This window comes from Octopus bimaculoides, chromosome 29 (genome assembly GCF_046866305.1).
Source record: "Octopus bimaculoides isolate indiv1 chromosome 29, ASM4686630v1, whole genome shotgun sequence".
NCBI classification, from domain to species: Eukaryota; Metazoa; Mollusca; class Cephalopoda; order Octopoda; family Octopodidae; genus Octopus; species Octopus bimaculoides.
This window is the reverse complement of record NC_142956.1, coordinates 15354421-15374064: the sequence shown is the minus strand read 5'-3', so window position 1 is coordinate 15374064 and position 19644 is coordinate 15354421. Positions and strand designations below refer to the sequence as shown.

Genomic DNA, 19644 nt, shown 5'->3' with positions numbered 1-19644 from the left:
AAAAACTCCTACATCTACTTTGTGCAGATTCCTCAGGCTCTTTTGGAGGATATTAAAAAGCTGTGGGCCCCTGAATCCCAAGCTGTTGCAGTAACTGGTCCTGAAGCGCGATGGCATTGCTCGGATCTTTGGTACTATGCAGTGTCGTACCGTTCTGGCTTTGGTGTAGCTTTCAATGCCAAAATTTGGCACAATTCCTTCCAGGATCTTCCAGATGTATATTACTGCATACCTCTCCCGCCTTCTCTCCAGGGAGTAGAGTCTTAGCTGTTTCAGCCTTTCCCAGTAGCTGAGCAGTTGCAAAGAGACAATCTTCTTTGTGAATCTCCTCTGGATTGCTTCAAGGTCTGCTGTTAATTTCAGACTGGTGGGTGACCACAGCTGTGAGCAGTAATCCAGGCGGCTGAGGACGAATGTCCTCCAGAGGATCATCATGGTTTCCTTATCTCTGGTTCTGAATGTTCTCAGGATCCATCCAGCCAATCGTCTGCACTTTGTTGCCATTCTGGTAATGTGCACTTGGAAAGAGGTATCATCACTCATGTCGATACCCAGGTCTCTCACTGATTTAGGCTCTGGGATTGAAATTCCCTGTGGACCAGTGTACTCTGTAAGTTTCATATTCAGTTTTGGACGTTGGTAGCTCAGGGCTTGGAATTTTTCAGCATTAAACTGCATATTATTGTCCTCAGCCCATCTGTAAACTGAGTCCAATTCTTGCTGCAGGTGTGCAACATCACTGGAGTTCTGTATTTTCTGCGAGACTTTTATATCGTCTGCGTAGCTTGCAAGAGTGGCTATCTGGGCACTTGAAGGCATATCCGAGAGAGTGACTATAAAAAGCAACACATATAAGAAGGATGACCACTAGGTGGCCATCCAATATGCAAAATGTAGATTCCATATGATCTGACCACTAATATGTAATATAATTTTCCTGAATCTTCAGTTTTTTTGAATATGTGTGGCCACCAGTTTAAATGAGATTGGATCAGATTGGAGCCTGCTTGCTTGCCAGTCCTCAGTCAAATCGTCCAACCCATGCTGGCATGGAAAGCGGACATTAAACGATGACGACGACGATGACGATATATATATGTATTTAGACACACACAAGCATATATGTTATTTCTTTACTACCCACAAGGGGCTACACACAGAGGGGACAAACAAACGGATTAAGTCGATTTCATCGACCCCAGTGCGTAATTGGTACTTATTTAATCGACCCCGAAAGGATGAAAGGCAAAGTCGACTTCGGCGGAATTTGAACTCAGAACGTAGCGGCAGACGAAATACCGCTAAGCATTTCGCCCGGCGTGCTAACGTTTCTGCCATATAACACATATATGTGTTTCCTTATACATACCTGTTCTTGACTTGGCACTAATTTAAAGCAACCTTCAATGTCATGCAAAGTGTAGTGCATCTGCAATCTTCCATGAATACATGGCAGCCTGGGTAAGAATTAGCAACAGTAAGGAATCCAGCTGTAAAACTACAGCTCAGTAATTTATCTAACCCATGCTGACATAGAAGAATTGATGTAAAATTAAAAACTGAAAGACGCCCATTATATGTATATATATATACACACACATTAGTGTGTGTTTGCCCCTCACCACCAGATGTGAAGACACATCTTGCAATTTACTCCTAGCAGAGAATAGGTTCCTGACAAATACTTAAAGCTGGTCTCTTTAGCAGCTAGAATTAGCAGTCAAATCTCCCTCAAATTACATTCCATAGTCTTGGAAAGTGAATAGCACATTAGATGATGGAGTTCTAGATACACTGTGTCTGAATGAAAGACATGATGGTCATAGCTGGAATATCTGGTCATACTTCTGTTGGATCAGGACTGACCCAAGGCTGAATAGTAATTATGGCCACTAATATTAAATACTATACATTAGATAATGTAGTCCTGCATACAATTGTGTTTTTGGCACTCCGTCGCTTACAACGTCGGGGGTTCCAGTTGATCCGATCAACAGAACAGCCTGCTCGTGAAATTAACGTGCAAGTGGCTGAGCACTCCACAGACACGTGTACCCTTAACATAGTTCTCGGGGAGATTCAGCGTGACACAGAGTGTGACAAGGCTGACCCTTTGAATTACAGGCACAACAGAAACAGGAAGTAAGAGTGAGAGAAAGTTGTGGTGGAAGAGTACAGCAGGGTTCGCCACCATCCCCTGCTGGAGCCTTGTGGAGCTTTAGGAGTTTTCGCTCAATAAACACTCACAACGCCCAGTCTGGGAATCGAAACCGCGATCCTATGACCGCGAGTCCGCTGCCCTAACCACTGGGCCTCCACCCTAGATACACTATATCTGAATAAAAGACGAGCTGATTAGAACTGGAATATATTTGACCGTAGGTCTGTCTGGATCAGGACTGACCTGAGGCTAAACAACAACTATTGCCACTAATACTAATATACTATACATTGGATAATGTAGTCCTAGATAGACGATGCCTGAATAAAAGATGGGATGGTCACAGTTGAAAAATTTTTGATCATAGCTCTGTCTGAATCCTTAACTGACCAGGGGCTAAACTGCAACAAAAACTATAGCCACTAATATTAACTAGTATACTATACATCAGATAATGTAGTCCTAGATACACTGTGTCTGAATATAGGATGGGATGGTCACATCTGTAACATATTTGATCATAGTGAGATCTGAAGCAACAATAACACAGAAAACTTTAATATTTTTTTTCAATTTTTTTATTTTAAATTTAAAAAAAAAAGTTTTTTTTATGTATTTTTCCATCAAAATGTTTATTTTTCGAATTTTTCAATTGAATTTATAATTTTTTTTTTAAATATTTATAATTTTTATAATTTTTTTTTATGTATGTGTATGTGTGTGCGCGTGCGTGTGTGTTAGTGTTTTCATTTAAAATTTCTTCATTGAAATTTTTAAAATTTATATTTTAAACCTACATATATCTAGAATGCTTATCACACCCTTTACAAACACGTGACGCATGGCACCTATAGGAGCCACGTATGCACATCGACAAACACAAACCAAACTCTAACAAGCACACTCACCCCTTCAAGACAACACAACATAGACGCACAGACAGAGAATCACCATTATGTACATAGCCAGGACTGGACGCAGCAACAGACAAGACACACAGGTGGTAGTCACCAACGGAGTGCACAGTGATATTGGTTGGTTACGTATATAAGTAGACGGGACCCACAAAGACAATGCAACAAATGATTACTAACTTTGCTCAATAAACAACATCCAGGGACTTTGGACAGAGAAACTGGGACACTTCAACCCTGATCCAAAAACACTCACATATATACACACATATATACATAGATACATACAGGCTGCACTCAAACACACACACACACACACACACACACAAAACTTGACCACACACAACAAACAGGACTCTCAACCATACACACACACACACACAAGCAACACACAGAAGCAACACTGAAAACTACATGCATATACGCACACACAAACATTCCTGACAGGTGGTACTGAGAGACAGAGAGAGGAGAGACAGTAGGGAGGGTCATTAAATATCTGAAATCACTGGTCAAGGTCACGTAAAACCACACCAGACCAGACCAGACCAGGAAACAGCGGTATGGGTTGTGGCACAGTATAGTAGTGGTGGTGGTGTTTGCTCGGTTGTGAAGTTGATCGTAGCATGGTCGTAATGGTGGTGGTAGTGGTCATTGTAGCGGGGAGCACTAAGATGGTTGGTATTGCTTTTGTGGTGGTGATGGTGGTAAGTTGGGGTGCTAGTATGGCTGTGCAGTGGTGGCGGTGGTGGTACCTGTAGCACCTGTGGTGTTGGTGATAGTAGTAGTTATAGTACAATTAGAGGGTGGTGGTTGTAGTGTTGTTGGTGTGAGGGTGTAGTGGTGATGGTGGTAGGACTTTACAGGTGGGAGGAACAGTGAAAGGAGAAAAGGACAGAGAGAGTTGTGAGAAATGAAAAGCAGAAGTGTGTTGTGAGTAAAAATATACATGTACACACACACACGTACTCACATACACATAATATACATACATATATATATATATATACACATATATATATATATATATATTATAGACATGTGTGTCTATAATATATACACACACACCAGAGAGATAGAGGGATAGGTATATATATATATATATATATATATATATATATATATTATAGACATGTGTGTCTATAATATATACACACACACCAGAGAGATAGAGGGATAGGGATAGGTATATATATATATATATATATATATATATATTATAGACATGTGTGTCTATAATATATACACACACACCAGAGAGATAGAGGGATAGGTATATATATATATATATATATATATATATATATATATATATATATATATATATATATATATATATATATATATATATATATATATATATATATATATATATATGAGCCTAGTGTAGCCATCTGGTTCACCAGTCCTCAGTCAAATCGTCCAACCCATGCTAGCATGGAAAGCGGACGTTAAACGATGATGATATATATATATATATATACAATTTAAATATAGGATAAAATCTTTATAAGAATTTATCAAGTAGTTAGCATGAAAAAAACCTCATAAGGGAAAAATTTATTAATTATTCCCTATAAATATATTTATTTATATTAAGGGCATTACTATACATAGATGCCTCACACTAGGAGGGACTCTTAAAGTCAAGACTACCATAATAAAAACACATTTTACCAAATGCGAGGGAATGCAACTCTCCAAGCGAGCTTCTTAAAATCAGACAACTGTATATCTCATATGATTTCGTAATTAGTGCACAAGATGCACTCTTTTCTCTTCAGTACAAGCATAGGTATAAGCAATTTCTATGTACTATGCTGGATACATGTGGTGTTCGTCTGGTATACTCTCTTTTACTCTTTTACTTGTTTCAGTCATTTGACTGCGGCCATGCTGGAGCACCGCCTTTAGTCGAGCAAATCGACCCCAGGACTTATTCTTTGTTAGCCTAGTACTTATTCTATCGGCCTCTTTAGCCGAACCGCTAAGTTACGGGGACATAAACACACCAGCATTGGTTGTCAAGCGATGTTGGGAGGACAAACACAGACACACACACACACATATATATGCATATATACGACGGGCTTCTTTCAGTTTCCGTCTACCAAATCCACGCAAAAGGCTTTGGTCGGCCCGAGGCTATAGTAGAAGACACTTGCCCAAGGTGCCACGCAGTGGGACTGAACCCGGAACCATGTGGTTTGTAAGCAAGCTACTTACCACACAGCCACTCCTACGCCTATGTACTGAAGAGAAAAGAGTGCATTTTGTGCACTAATTACGAAATCATATGATATACAGTTGAGTCTGATTTTAAGAAGCTTGCTTAGAGAGTTACATTCCCTCGCATTCGGTAAAATATGCTTATTATGGTAGTTTTGACTTTAAAAGTCCCTCCTAGCGTGAGGCATCTATGTATAGTAATGCCCTTAATTGCTATTCGTTGGAGTCTTAATTGTAGTTAGAATTAGTAGTTTTAACTGCTATTTCTAAATTTTCAGTATGTTCGTGAAGCAATTTTCTGCTGATTCCTATACGGTTATAATTATAAATGTTTTACCGATGAAGGTTTTTTTTGCATGCTGAACTACTTGGCAAAATTGTTAATTATTAATTTATTAATTAATTAACAATTCCCTGCCCTATATCTATATATATATATGTATGTATGAGAAAAGAAAGAGATTTGTGAGGAGAAAATTAAGTAAAAAAAAGACAAGAAGTTGCAGAGTGAAAAATGTGTACATACATGAGGGAGAGAAAAACAGAGATCAAAATATACATTTGACATATGTGTGTGTGTGTGTGTGTGGATGTATAAAAAGGAGAGAAAGCGGATAGGCTTAATGTAAAACTTACACATATACAACACGAGATTCGCACACACATACGCACAAGCATGTATATGTACATACACACATACATATTACATATTTATATAAGCACAAGCGAAACTAACAGACTTGGACACACACACACACACACGTATGTATATGTATATATATATGTATGTATATGTATATATATATATATGTATATATATATATATATACACACACACATACATATATATATATACACACACACACACACACACAAAAACACGTGTATGTGTATAAGAATAACTGGCAGAGAAAGATATATGTATATGCACATATATATATACTTATATACATATATACATGTGTATATATATATATATATATATACATGTGTATATATATATATATATATATATATATACATATATGTATATACATATATGTATATACATATATACAGGTGTATGCATATATATATATATATACATATATGTATATACATATATACAGGTGTATGCATATATATATATATATATATATATATATATATATACATATATATATATACATATATGTATATACATATATGTATATACATATATGTATATACATATATACAGGTGTATGCATATATATATATATATACATATATGTATATACATATATACAGGTGTATGCATATATATATATATATATATATATATATATATATAGGTGTATGCATATATATATATATATATATATATATATATACATATATACAGGTGTATGCATATATATATATATATATATATATATATATGCATATATGTATATACATATATACAGGTGTATGCATATATATATATATATATATATATATATACATATGCATATATGTATATACATATATACAGGTGTATGCATATATATATATATATATATATGCATATATGTATATACATATATACAGGTGCATGCATATATATATATATACACATATATCCACACGCACACACACATATATGTATACACAAGATATACATTACATTATATATGCATGTTTTTATATATATATATATATATATATATATATATATATATATATATACACACACACATATATACATACATACACACTACATATATAAGTAGACACATACTATATATATATATATATATATATATATATATATATATATATATATATATATACAGGCATATATATCTTAATTCACTCATGTATACCTATACATATGTATTTACATGTCTGCATGTATGTATCAGCATGTGTGTGTGTATGTGTGTATAATGTGCATGTATGTATAATGTGTGCATAAACAGACTATTACTTTAAACACCGCTCAAAGTATGTGGAACCAACGTAGCCGCCACGCATGGATTTCGACACATTCTGCTCAAACAGTCGTCGGTTGTTCTGTAATACTTCAGCCGCTTCTTTGTTTAAGGGGTCTTCAGGATTTGGTTCCTGAAAGAAATAGCAAGGAGTAGGGGTCACATTAGAATAGAGATCTGACAGCAGACAAAGAGAAATTAGGGATCGGTTGTTGTTGTTAGCACTCTGTCGCTTACGACGTCGAGGGTTCCAGTTGATCCGATCAACGGAACAGCCTGCTCGTGAAATTAACGTGCAAGTGGCTGAGCACTCCACAGACACGTGTACCCTTAACATAGTTCTCGGGGATATTCAGCGTGACACAGAGTGTGACAAGGCTGACCCTTTGAATTACAGGCACAACAGAAACAGGAAGTAAGAGTGAGAGAAAGAGTACAGAAGGGTTCGCCACCATCCCCTGCTGGAGCCTCGTGGAGCTTTAGGTGTTTTCGCTCAATAAACACTCACAACGCCCGGTCTGGGAATCGAAACCGCGATCCTATGACCGCGAGTCCGCTGCCCTAACCACTGGGCCATTGCGCCTCCATAGGGATCGGTAAATACAAGAGAAAGAGACATGCACACATTGGAACTTTTCAAAATGTATTAAGGGATGTAAGGGAAGGGGGGGGGGATCATGCTTTCTATCAATGCTAACATGCGGCCATGCTGGAGCACTGCCATGAAGAATTTTAGCCAAACAAATCGACCCCAGGACTTATTCTTTGTAAGCCCGGTACTTATTCTATCGGTCTCTTTTGCCGAATTGCTAAGTTACAGGGATGTAAACACACCAGTATCATTTGTCAAGCGATAGTGAGGGGACAAACACAGACACATATATGTGGAGGCGCAATGGCCCAGTGGTTAGGGCAGCAGACTCGCGGTCATAGGATCGTGGTTTCAATTCCCAGACCGGGCGTTGTGAGTGTTTATTGAGCGAAAACACCTAAAGCTCCACGAGGCTCCGGCAGGGGATGGTGGCGAACCCTGCTGTACTCTTCCACCACAACTTTCTCTCACTCTTACTTCCTGTTTCTGTTGTGCCTGTATTTCAAAGGGTCAGCCTTGTCACACTGTGTCACGCTGAATATCCCCGAGAATTACGTTTAGGGTACACATGTCTGTGAGGTGCTATGCCACTTGCACGTTAATTTCACGAGCAGGCTGTTCCGTTGATCTGATCAAGTGGAACCCTTGACGTCGTAAGCAACGGAGTGCCAACAACATATATATATATATATATATACACACACACGATGGGCTTCTTTCAGTTTTTATCTACCAAATCCACTCACAAGGCTTTGGTTGGCCCGAGGCTATAGTAGAAGACACTTGCCCAAGGTGCCACGCAGTGGGACTGAACCCGAAACCATGTGATTGGGAAGCAAGCTACTTACCACAAAGCCATACCTGCAGTTATAAGATTCTGACTGAGAATTAACTTAATGCGTCTGTGGAATACTCAGCCACTTAAATGCTAATTAAGGAGCAGGTAATTTAGGTGATAGAACAAATAAATATATATTCATCTATTGAGGTTTGATTTATGATGATGGGCGCAGCTGTGATGAGGATGACAATGACAGTGGTGGTGATGGTGGGGATGATAACCATGACAACTGGTAGCCGTGGTGATGATGGCGGTGGTTAATGACGATGGTGGTGGTGATGATGAAGATGACCATGCTGATGAGGATGATGATAATGACAAATGGTGAAATGGTGGTACCGATGAAGATGTCACGGACTATAGTTTTGAGGATTATAATATCTGGGAGAATAAAGAGACAAAACTTACCAAAAATAAATACTGCAAACCATAAACTATAGAATTAATGGTGAGTACAGGTTTCCAATCTTCTCTGAAATAGACAAACAGACAGACAGTGTTATTACTGAATGCGTGTGTGTATATCTATCTATATATATATATATATATATATATATATATATATATATATATATAGTGAAGTATATTTGCCATTTAAATGTGGCTGACCCCTAAGGGTGGATGTTACTGTTGCTTTTAGCCCCAGGAGAACATCTCCTCCAGCTGGCTTATCGACACACATCTGTGCCCTGTCTATTTTTACCAAGGGAAAAAAATATATATATATATATGTATATATATATATATATATATATATATATATATATATATATATATATATATATATATATATATATATATATATATATATATATATATACCATTTTGAGCGTGGCCGTTGCCAGTACCGCCTGACTGGCTCCCGTAGGATTTTCGAGCGAGATCGTTGCCAGTGCTCCTGGACTGGCTTGTGCGGGTGGCACATAAAAGACACCATTTCGAGCGTGGCCGTTTTCGTGCGGGTGACACGTAAAAGCACCCACTACACTCTCTGAGTGGTTGGCGTTAGGAAGGGCATCCAGCTGTAGAAACTCTGCCAAATCAGATTGGAGCCTGGTGTTGCCATCCGGTTGCACCAGTCCTCAGTCAAATCGTCCAACCCATGCTAGCATGGAAAGCGGACGCTAAACGATGATATATATTATTTTGTTTAAAAGAGTTCCAACAACTGTCTGTTTTTTATGTTTTATTTATATTCCTGCAAAACCAATGTGGGATATAGAATATGGAATATACAATATATAATATAATATACAATATATAATATAAAATAAAAATGGATGGTACTATGAAATAAAGTATTGAATGTCTTATTGAATATATGGAATATGTCTTATTGAATAGATGAAATATTGAGTGTTCAATATAAAGGATTAAATATATAAAGGCGAATACGTATTTTCTATACCTTGTGGTATTTCATCATGGCCGGTATTCGCCTTTATATATTTAATCCTTTATATTGAACACTCAATATTTCATCTATTCAATAAGACATATTCCATATATTCAATAAGACATTCAATACTTTATTTCATAGTACTTTATTTCATAGTACCATCCATTTTTATTTTATATTATATATTGTGTATTATATTATATATTGTATATTCCATATCCCACATTGGTTTTGCAGGAATATAAATAAAACATAGAAAACAGACAGTGTTGGAACTCTTTTAAACAAAATAATATATTCCTCTATACACAATCATACAAAACCCCTTTTTTTGTATTTATTTTTACTCGCATATATATATATATATATATATATATGCATGTATGGGTACAGGACGTCACCAACGGTGCAAATAACATGAAATACGTAAATAAACGAGTTAAATATATAAACAACAAGAAAAAAAATGGAAAACAGGACAAGTAAACACAAGAGGAAGGACCCTTTATCAGTTGTCAGCTGTCTATCTATTCCTCATTTCAAGCATTCAACGATAATATGAGTCTTCTCCTGGCTTTCACCCAGGTGGCCCGGGTTCGATTCCCGGCATGGGAACCTTATTTTTTGCCAGTACCGCCTGACTGGCCTTCGTGCGGGTGGCACATAAAGGACACCATTTCGAGCGTGGCCGTTTCCAGTACCGCCTGACTGGCCTTCGTGCGGGTGACACGTAAAAGCACCCACTACACTCTCAGAGTGGTTGGCGTTAGGAAGGGCATCCAGCTGTAGAAACTCTGCCAAATCAGATTGGAGCCTGGTGTAGCCATCCGGTTTCACCAGTCCTCAGTCAAATCGTCCAACCCATGCTAGCATGGAAAGCGGACATTAAACGATGATGATGATGATGATGAAAGACAGTTGCTCCCATAAATTCTAAAATAAAATTTGGGATTTATGGAGGGTCAAAGTTGGGAACAAAAACAGGACAGTGGAGACGTACAAAGAAACTGAATGAAAACAGGAGACCAGAATGAGAGGAAAATAGTGAACGCTGGGAGAAACATTTTTGGCAGTGTTTCTACAGCGGGATTTTCTCTGTCTGCCTCTCTCATGCCCTCTTTCAACTGTGCCCTGAAGAAGAATGGTTTTGGGCAGGAAGTTGTGGCAAGGTACATGATATCAGGCAAGCTTTTGTCTTTTTACCTGCACAGGGAGTGGTTCCTGTCTGCCACCGCATTTCCTGGGACCGCAGTTTGTCCACAACTGGTATAGAGGACAGAGGTAAGATGTTGACAGAGTGGTGAGGATATGTGAGAGAGAGAGAGAGATGGAACTTACCTTAATATATTTAAGCAAACGTTCCCTTCCAGGTCAATATTTGGGTGGTAAACCATCGTTTCGCATTTCACCTTGGGTGCGTCATGTGGGTAGCCAGGGCCGACTTTGAAACTAAACATGAACCTTCCACCTCGGTAGAAACCCTGTGACAGAAATCCAAGGAAAGAAAAGTCAATGAGAAAGATTTAGAAAGACATAGGGAACTGGAGAGAGGGGAAGGGAATGAGAGGGAAAGGAATAGCGGAGATATTAGGGGTCAGACGAATTTGGATATAAATGGGCTTGGTCAGGTTTGAGAGGGATAAAGAGAGCCAGTTGATTATCAGGAAATAGGGTTCGATTTAGAAAGATTTAGAGAAAGAGGTTAGATGGAAAGAATGAGAGTGAGGTATAGAGATATTACGGGGTCAGAAAAATTTGGGTATAAATGGGCTGGGATAAGGAAAATAGGGTCGGAGTTAGAAAGGGTTACATAATGGGTCCAGAATGAAAGAATTATGGTGAAGTATAGAGATATTAGGGGTGAGAAGAATGTACAGAGGTAATAGACCAGATGGAAGGAATCATGGGAAGGTATAGTTGAAATATTAGGGTGTCAGGTGGAAGGAACAAGAAAAAGGCATAGCAGTTATTGGGGGCCAGAAGTATTTGAATATAAATGGGCTAAGTCAGGCTTAAGGGATTAAGAGGGATAAAGAGACCCAATTGATTATTAAGAAATAGGATCTAATTTAAAAAAGATTTAGAGATAATGGTGAGGCATAGATATTAAGGGTCAGAATTTAGAGAGATAAATGGGCCAAACAGAAGGAATCATGGTCAAGAGTAGTCGAAATATTAGGGGCTAAGCAGGAGGAACAAGGAAAGGGCATAACAGTTCTTAGGAGGCAGAATTTAGATAAATGTTTCAGCCTTCAGAGATTTGGAGATAAAAGGGCCAGGTTGAAGGGGCCAAGATCGGAGGAAATTTGAGAGATAAAGGGGAGCTCCGAAAGGGGTCTCAGGGAGTAGCATCCCTGCCTTCCTGAGCTAGTCTTCCATCACATTTCTTAAAAATCGCGGTAGAGGCCTTGGTCTTTGGACCACTCATGTCTAGAAACTGAGGTTGGGGGTAAGCAAGGACATGCTCCCCATAGAAAATGTGTGTGTCTCTGTTTGTGTCCCCACCATCACTTAACAGTTGATGCTCGTGTGCTTATGTCCACATAACTTAACAGTTTGGCAAAACTGACCGATGGGATAAGTATTAGGCTCACAAAGAATAAGTCCTGGGGTTGATTTCATTGACTAAAAAAAAACCCCCCTGCTTTGAGGTGGTGCTCCAGCATGGCCACAGTCAAAATGACTGAAACAGATCAAAGAATATATAAAACTCACCTCATCTGGACAAATCACTAATTTGAAATTTAAAAGATCATCGGGATCAGGAAAGTTAACTTGGCAAGTTTTGGGTAAATTTAATTCATTCATATCTGGAAGAAAAGAAAAGAAAATGACAAATATTAATACACAGACATAGGCATGGCTGTGAGGTTAAGAAGCTTGCTTTGCAAACCACATGGTTTCGGGTTCAATCCTACCGTATGGCACTAACTTGAGTAAAGTGTCTTCCGCTACAGCCCCAGGTCGACTGATGCCTTGTGAGTGGAGTTGGGAGAGGAAAACTGTGCAAGCCTATAATATGTATGTGTGTGTGTGTGTGTGTGTGTGTGAAGATGTATCATCAACATCATTTAACTTCCGTTGTCCATGTTGGCATAGGTTGGATGGTTGGACCAGAGCTGGCAGAGCCTCACCAGGTTCCAGTCTGCTTTGGCATGGTTTCTATGGCTGGATGCTCTTCCTAACACCAACCACTTTACAGAGTGTGCTGGGTACTTTCATGCGACACCACATGGGTGCTTTTATGTGGCGGCATACAGGTACTTTTGCATGGTACCACACAGATGTTTATTCACATGGTACCACACAGACGCTTTTTCACATGGTACCACACAGATGTTTATTCACATGGTACCACACAGACGCTTTTTCACATGGTATCACACAGACGCTTTTTCACATGGTACCACACAGACGCTTTTTCACATGGTACCACACAGATGTTTTTTCACATGGTACCACACAGATGCTTTTTCACATGGTATGGCATAGGTGCTTTTACATGGCACTGCCACATGTGTGTGTGTGTGTGTGTGTGTGTGTGTGTGTGTGTGTGTGTGTATATATATGTACTATATATATAAAAGAACACAAGTGGGCATCAAAATTTACTACACCCGTTTCGGTAGCATTTTATCAATGTATTCTTAAATCATGTCATAGCAAAAATCCACTAACTTCAGGTAAATTTTAAACATATAAACAAGCAAACGAGTAATATTTTTAAAAAAGAACAATCAAACATACAGAGAAAGTGAAATAAAAAAACCGATTAAGAGCAACATGCTCAAAGCAATACTTGTTGATATGCCTCAATTCAACACAGCTATTCAAGAGAAAAGACCTAATCGGTAGCATTGGAGTTCTTCTGCTGCACGACAACTCCCGCCCTCATATCGCCAATATGACCAAGGAAGCCATTCAAATGCATGGCTGGGAAGTGCTGCCACACCCGCCGTACTCTCTTGATTTGGTACTAACAGCTTACCACCTCTTTCGATCTCTTTCAAAGGCTATGCGCTGAGTTTCGTTCAATACTGATGCAGAATTGAGAGCTTGGTTGGATCAATTTTTTTAGTAGAAATCGGGTGATTTCTACCAACGAGGTATTGAAAATGTTGTTGAACGTTGGGAAGAAGTTGTAAACAACAAGGGTGAATACATTATTGATTAATTAGGTGTTTTTTTTAATAAACCTTTTATATATAATTGACAACAGGTTTTATATATAATTAACAACAGGAATTGGTTTGTTTAGGTATCCGTAACTTAACAGTTCTGCAGTAGAGACTGACAAAAAAGTACAAGAATTTTATAAAAACAAGTACTGGGAGTAATTTGTTTGATTAAAAGGTAGTGCCCCAGAATGGCCATAGCTCCATGTTGACACAAGTAAAATTGCTATTAAATCATTGGTCGAATCAGTCCATCTGTAACAAAGCTTCTGGTTTAGTTTTCAACTCCTCCCCCACCCCCCTCTGCTTCTGCATGTACATGTTAAGCCATTTGCAACAAAAAAAATTGTGCAATCCATAGAGAAACTAGCACTTGACCTCAATCCCAAACACTTCTCTGCCTGACAATGTTTGTGGTATCTGCAGTAGAGTCCGTTTCTCTAAAGCTAAACTTGCAAGTCATTCCAGATCTCATGACAGCATTTACTAATTCTAAAGAATTGACAATCACCGTGTATGCACACAGATATACACATACATATATATTCTCAGTGGAGGCGTACTGGCCATGTGGTTAGGGCAGCGGACTCGCGGTCATGGGATAGCGGTTTCGATTCCCAGACCGGGCGTTGTGAGTGTTTATTGAGCGAAAACACCTAAAAGCTCCACGAGGCTCCGGCAGGGGATGGTGGCGAACCCAGCTGTACTCTTCCACCACAACTTCCTCTCACTCTTACTTCCTGTTTCTGTTGTGCCTGTAATTCAAAGGGGCCAGCCTTGTCACACTGTGTCACGCTGAATATCCCCGAGAACTACGTTAAGGGCACACGTGTCTGTGGAGTGCTCAGCCACTTGCACGTTAATTTCACGAGCAGGCTGTTCCGTTGATCGAATCAACTGGAACCCTCGTAGTCGTAAGCGACGGAGTGCCAACAACAAATGATCATCCACAAACACAAATATATGGTGATGTGATGTGCATATGGACAAGGACAACTGCGTAAAGTGTTGACTTGTAATTGTGAAGGAAACCTGTGGAAGAGGTAGACCCAAGAAGACACGGGATGAGATGTGAAATATGATCTTCAGTTGTTGAGCCTCATGGAGACGATGACAAGTGACTGAGACTTCTGGCAATTTGCTGTGCTTGAGAAGACATGTCAACCTAAGCTAATCATGGTCGTTGCCAGTGCTGATGACATGCAGAAGTTACTTGTGCTGGTGACATGTAAAAGGCACCCAGTACATCCTGCAAAGCGGTCACTATTAGGAAGGGCATCCAGCTGCAGATGACTGGAGCCTGGTGCAGCACTCCAGTTTACCAGTTCAAGTCATGACCAGATGGCTGGATGTTAAGGGTGGAAGATCTCCAGAGGCTTCACATCACCTTGGAGAATGCAGAAGGACTGACAGAATATTTGGGGCTGGATTTGGCTGGTTTAAAAGCTTAAGGGTTAATGTCAGTTAAAAAAGCCCAAATGTCTTTGTTCTGGTAAACGTTGCTAAGTCAAAACTATATATACACACATTCTTTTTCCATTATGTTGGCCGTAAAATAATCATAATCTTATGGATATCAACAAGTGAAATAAGTATATTCATCTTATACCTTCTGACTATATTAAAAGAACAAATATATGAGGGAAAAAAAACTATCAAGGTATCAGTTACTCTCCAACAGGTTTATGGTTGAGCCCGTGGCAGTGGAGACCTCCAGCATCCTTGGACCCCAGGTCATATCCCTGCTCACTGCTATTCGTGACTGTCTGCAAGTGTGATCCCTGTCAGTCAGAGTGGCCATTCCAGTTCATCTCCCAAGCCATCTTACGGGGAAACGCCTTTTCCATTTTGTCTGAGACAGTCTGACTAACAAGAAATTTTACATTCCCCTCCTTAATGTGAACACCTAGAGTAATATTTTAAAGTTATCTTTATAGTTGTGCTTCCACCACAAAGTAATTTCATGTAGTATTCCTGAGAGTTGAGGGTCCAGTGATTTTTTGAAGATGTCAACATCCACACCAGGGAGGTCCCTTAAGTCTTTGAGTAAGATATTGAAAAGCAGTAAACTTTTGAACCCTAAGCTATTGTAGTGTCTGGCGCTTAATCTGGATAACAAGAATGGCACATTTTACATAGATTGCACTTCTGAGCCACCAATATTATCTTTCCTCAGTTATAAATCTCTCACTTTCCACCCAGAACTACATCTGCCTTGCCCCTCACTCTTGTGCAACCCGTGCCAGTGACATGTAAAAAGCACCCTTTGAACTTTGGGCCTCACAGAGGCAGTGATAAGTGACCGAGACCCTTGGCAACATACTGTGCTTGAGAAGACCTGCCAGTGGCTGATGCTGGTGTTCTGTAACTGGCACCTGTGCCGGTGGCACATAAAAAGCACCCACCGAACTCTTGGAGTGGTTGGCATTAGGAAAGGTATCCAGCTGTAGAAACCATGCCAAATCAGATTGGAACCTAGTGCAGCTCCCCAGCTTACCATTTTTCAGTCAAACCGTCCAATCCATGCCAGCATGGAAAATGGATGTTAAATGATGATGCTTTTGACAGAATAATGTGAAAGCTAAAGATTTTTGAATTCTATTGGTATGGTCATGTGATGTGTATGGATGAGGGCAGCTGTGTAAGGCAGTGCCAATCTCTGACTGTGGCGGGAACCTGTGGAAGACATGAGATGAGGTAAGGAAGCATGATCTTCAAATGTTGGACCTCACAGAGGTGATGACAAGTGAACAAGACCTTTGGTGATTTGCTGTGCTTGAGAAGACTCATCAAGCCATGTGAAATCATCGCTGTGGCCAGTGCTGGTGACACGTAGGAGGCATCCACTACACTCTTGGCATGGTTGGCATTAGGAAGGACATCCAGCTGTAGAAACCCAGCCAAAACAGACTGGATCTTGGTGCAGCTCTCCAGCTTACCAATCTCAGTCAAATTGTGTAACACACATGCCAGCATGGAAAGCAAATGCTAAAATGATGATTGGGTTCTTATCAGAAGCATCTGCAAATGGCATTTATATCAGGTTACAGGTGCATAGCACCTCCAGGGTTCTTTATCATCTGTGATACTTTTGTACCACTAATGTTGTTGGCACTCCGTTGCTTACGACGTCGAGGGTTCCAGTTGATCTGATCAACGGAACAGCCAGCTCGTGAAATTAACGTGCAAGTGGCTGAGTACTCCACAGACACGTGTGCCCTTAACGTAGTTCTCGGGGATATTCAGCGTGACACAGAGTGTGACAAGGCTGACCCTTTGAATTACAGGCACAACAGAAACAGGAAGTAAGAGTGAGAGAAAGTTGTGGTGGAAGAGTACAGCAGGGTTCGCCACCATCCCCTGCCGGAGCCTCGTGGAGCTTTAGGTGTTTTCGCTCAATAAACTCACAACGCCTGGTCTGGGAATTGAAACCGCGAGTCTGCTGCCCTAACCACTGGGCCATTGCGCCTCCACCACCAATATGTATACAGATAAGAATGTGTATCATCATCATCATTTAACTTCTACGTTCCATGCTGGCCTGAGTTGGATGGTTTGACAAGATCTGAGGGGTCTAATGACTGCATCATGCCCTTCCTAATACTAAACACGTAACAGTTAAGTGTTGACTGGGTGCTTTTTTTTGTACCACCAGCACTTGTGAGGTTGTCATATAGCTTGCAAGTCTACGAACCCTGAAGGGGTGGGCTTATGCTACCAGAACAAGTTTCTTGTAGAAGAGCTACATGCCCTTTTTTTTTTTATATATTTGGCCATACTGGGGCACTGCCTTGAACAATGTTTCGTCAAATGAATCAATCTCAGTAGTTATTTTTTTAAAAGCCTGGTACTTGTACTATCACTCATTTTTGTTGAACTGTTAAGTCATCGGGACATAAACACATCAAGACAAAAACTGAATGAAGACCATCGTGTGTGTGTGTGTGTGTGTATGTATCTATGTGTATATATATATATATATATATATTGGCGGAGGGGGGAGGGACTACAGGCGCATCCGTTTCCTTGTGTGCATTCACATCTACAATCGCTTGTACGGTGCGACGGGCGGTGTTGTTGTCTGTTTCTCCTCTCAATAAATAATAGTCCGGTAACTTCGCACCTTCATAACTGCGTAAAATAAAAGATCCCTGACTTGAAAAACAGGTAAGAGTTAGCGTCAGCAAGAGTATCCTGCTGCTAATACTTCTTACATTTGTGCTACGCATGCAAGAATAAGACAAACTGAGCATCGCACATACGCGCCAGCTTTTACTCGTTCCAGTTTAAGAACTGCAGCACCCGTAAAAATATTTACGAGTGAGAAGTGGGAATTCAAGCTGACACTCCGAACATATACCAGAATATTCCATGTTCTGCGTACTCTGACAAGGCGCAGGAAACTTTAATCTGGCGCCTCATATATATATAAAAGAGACGGATAGATAAGTACTAGGGTCAATTCGTCCGACTTTTTAATTCTTCAAGGCGGTGCCTCAGCATAGCCGCAGTCGAATGACAGAAACAAGATAAAAGATTATATATATATATATATGTTGGTATGTGTGTGTATATTTATATGTTATAGCTGGGTGGACAGACAGATCTATCGAAATATACACATGTACTATACATTTATGTATACACACACACACACACACATATATATATATATATATATATATATATATATATATATATATATATATACACACGGACAATAAATACATGAGTGTGTGTCCGTGTACACACCATACTGCGCCAGGAACTCAAAAATTATTACACACCAAAGTACTTATATACATACATATATATATATTTATATATTTATAGGAGTGTGTATGAGTTTGACTATAATATATATGTTTATACATAAAAAAATAGGCTATGTATATTTATATACATGTATATATATAATAAACGGACATAAAGTGACAATATACACAAGCAACACTTCACACTTAGTGGCCAAAAAAAAAAAAAAAAAACCACACTACAAAACCTTTCTGTATCCTCAACTGGGCAGCCGATGCCTTCTTCTGACTACCCCCACGGTCGGCAGGATCGGTTCCATCCTTCTTCTGTTTGAGGGAGAATAATCTGATCATATTTTTCTAAAGGAGTCTGTCAAAGTGTTTTTCTTCTCTCATCAGAGATGGACATACTATACGGAAGTAGAGTTGGCAACCGGATGTTTAGTTGCGTATTTAGTTATTTCGTATGAGCTATGTCTATTAGATTGTGTGTTGTATGCGCGTTAGACATATTCGTTGGAGTGATTAATTCATGTAGTGATTTTTTTTTCTTTTGTGAATTATTTTAATTATTTTCGAAATAGGTTTATGTGCTTGTATCTGTGTATATACACGTGCATACATTTGTACACATAGAGATTGAGT

At 39.2% G+C, this 19644-nt stretch overlaps 1 protein-coding gene across 1 annotated transcript; it reads right to left on the bottom strand.

The window, feature by feature from the left end:
- Window positions 1-7062: 7062 nt before the first annotated feature.
- On the bottom strand, window positions 7063-19440 carry LOC106882307 (NEDD8-conjugating enzyme Ubc12). The gene is made up of 5 exons (XM_014932937.3): window positions 19248-19440; window positions 12786-12880; window positions 11409-11551; window positions 9080-9143; window positions 7063-7371 (listed from the first exon to the last, which is right to left on the bottom strand). The coding sequence occupies exons 1-5, from the start codon at window positions 19351-19353 to the stop codon at window positions 7231-7233; spliced, it is 549 nt and encodes a 182-aa protein (XP_014788423.1). The 5' UTR covers window positions 19354-19440; the 3' UTR covers window positions 7063-7230.
- Window positions 19441-19644: the final 204 nt, after the last annotated feature.

What these genes read in the sequence shown, in the direction of transcription:
- LOC106882307 (XM_014932937.3), bottom strand. Translation starts at nt 19,353, where the DNA reads ATGATCAGATTATTCTCCCTCAAACAGAAGAAGGATGGAACCGATCCT. An exon ending in TAGTGATTTGTCCAGATGAG is followed by an intron (nt 11,552 to 12,785) that starts GTGAGTTTTATA and finishes TTTCTGTCACAG; the next exon opens with GGTTTCTACCGAGGTGGAAG. An exon ending in GTTTGCTTAAATATATTAAG is followed by an intron (nt 9,144 to 11,408) that starts GTAAGTTCCATC and finishes TGTCTATTTCAG; the next exon opens with AGAAGATTGGAAACCTGTAC.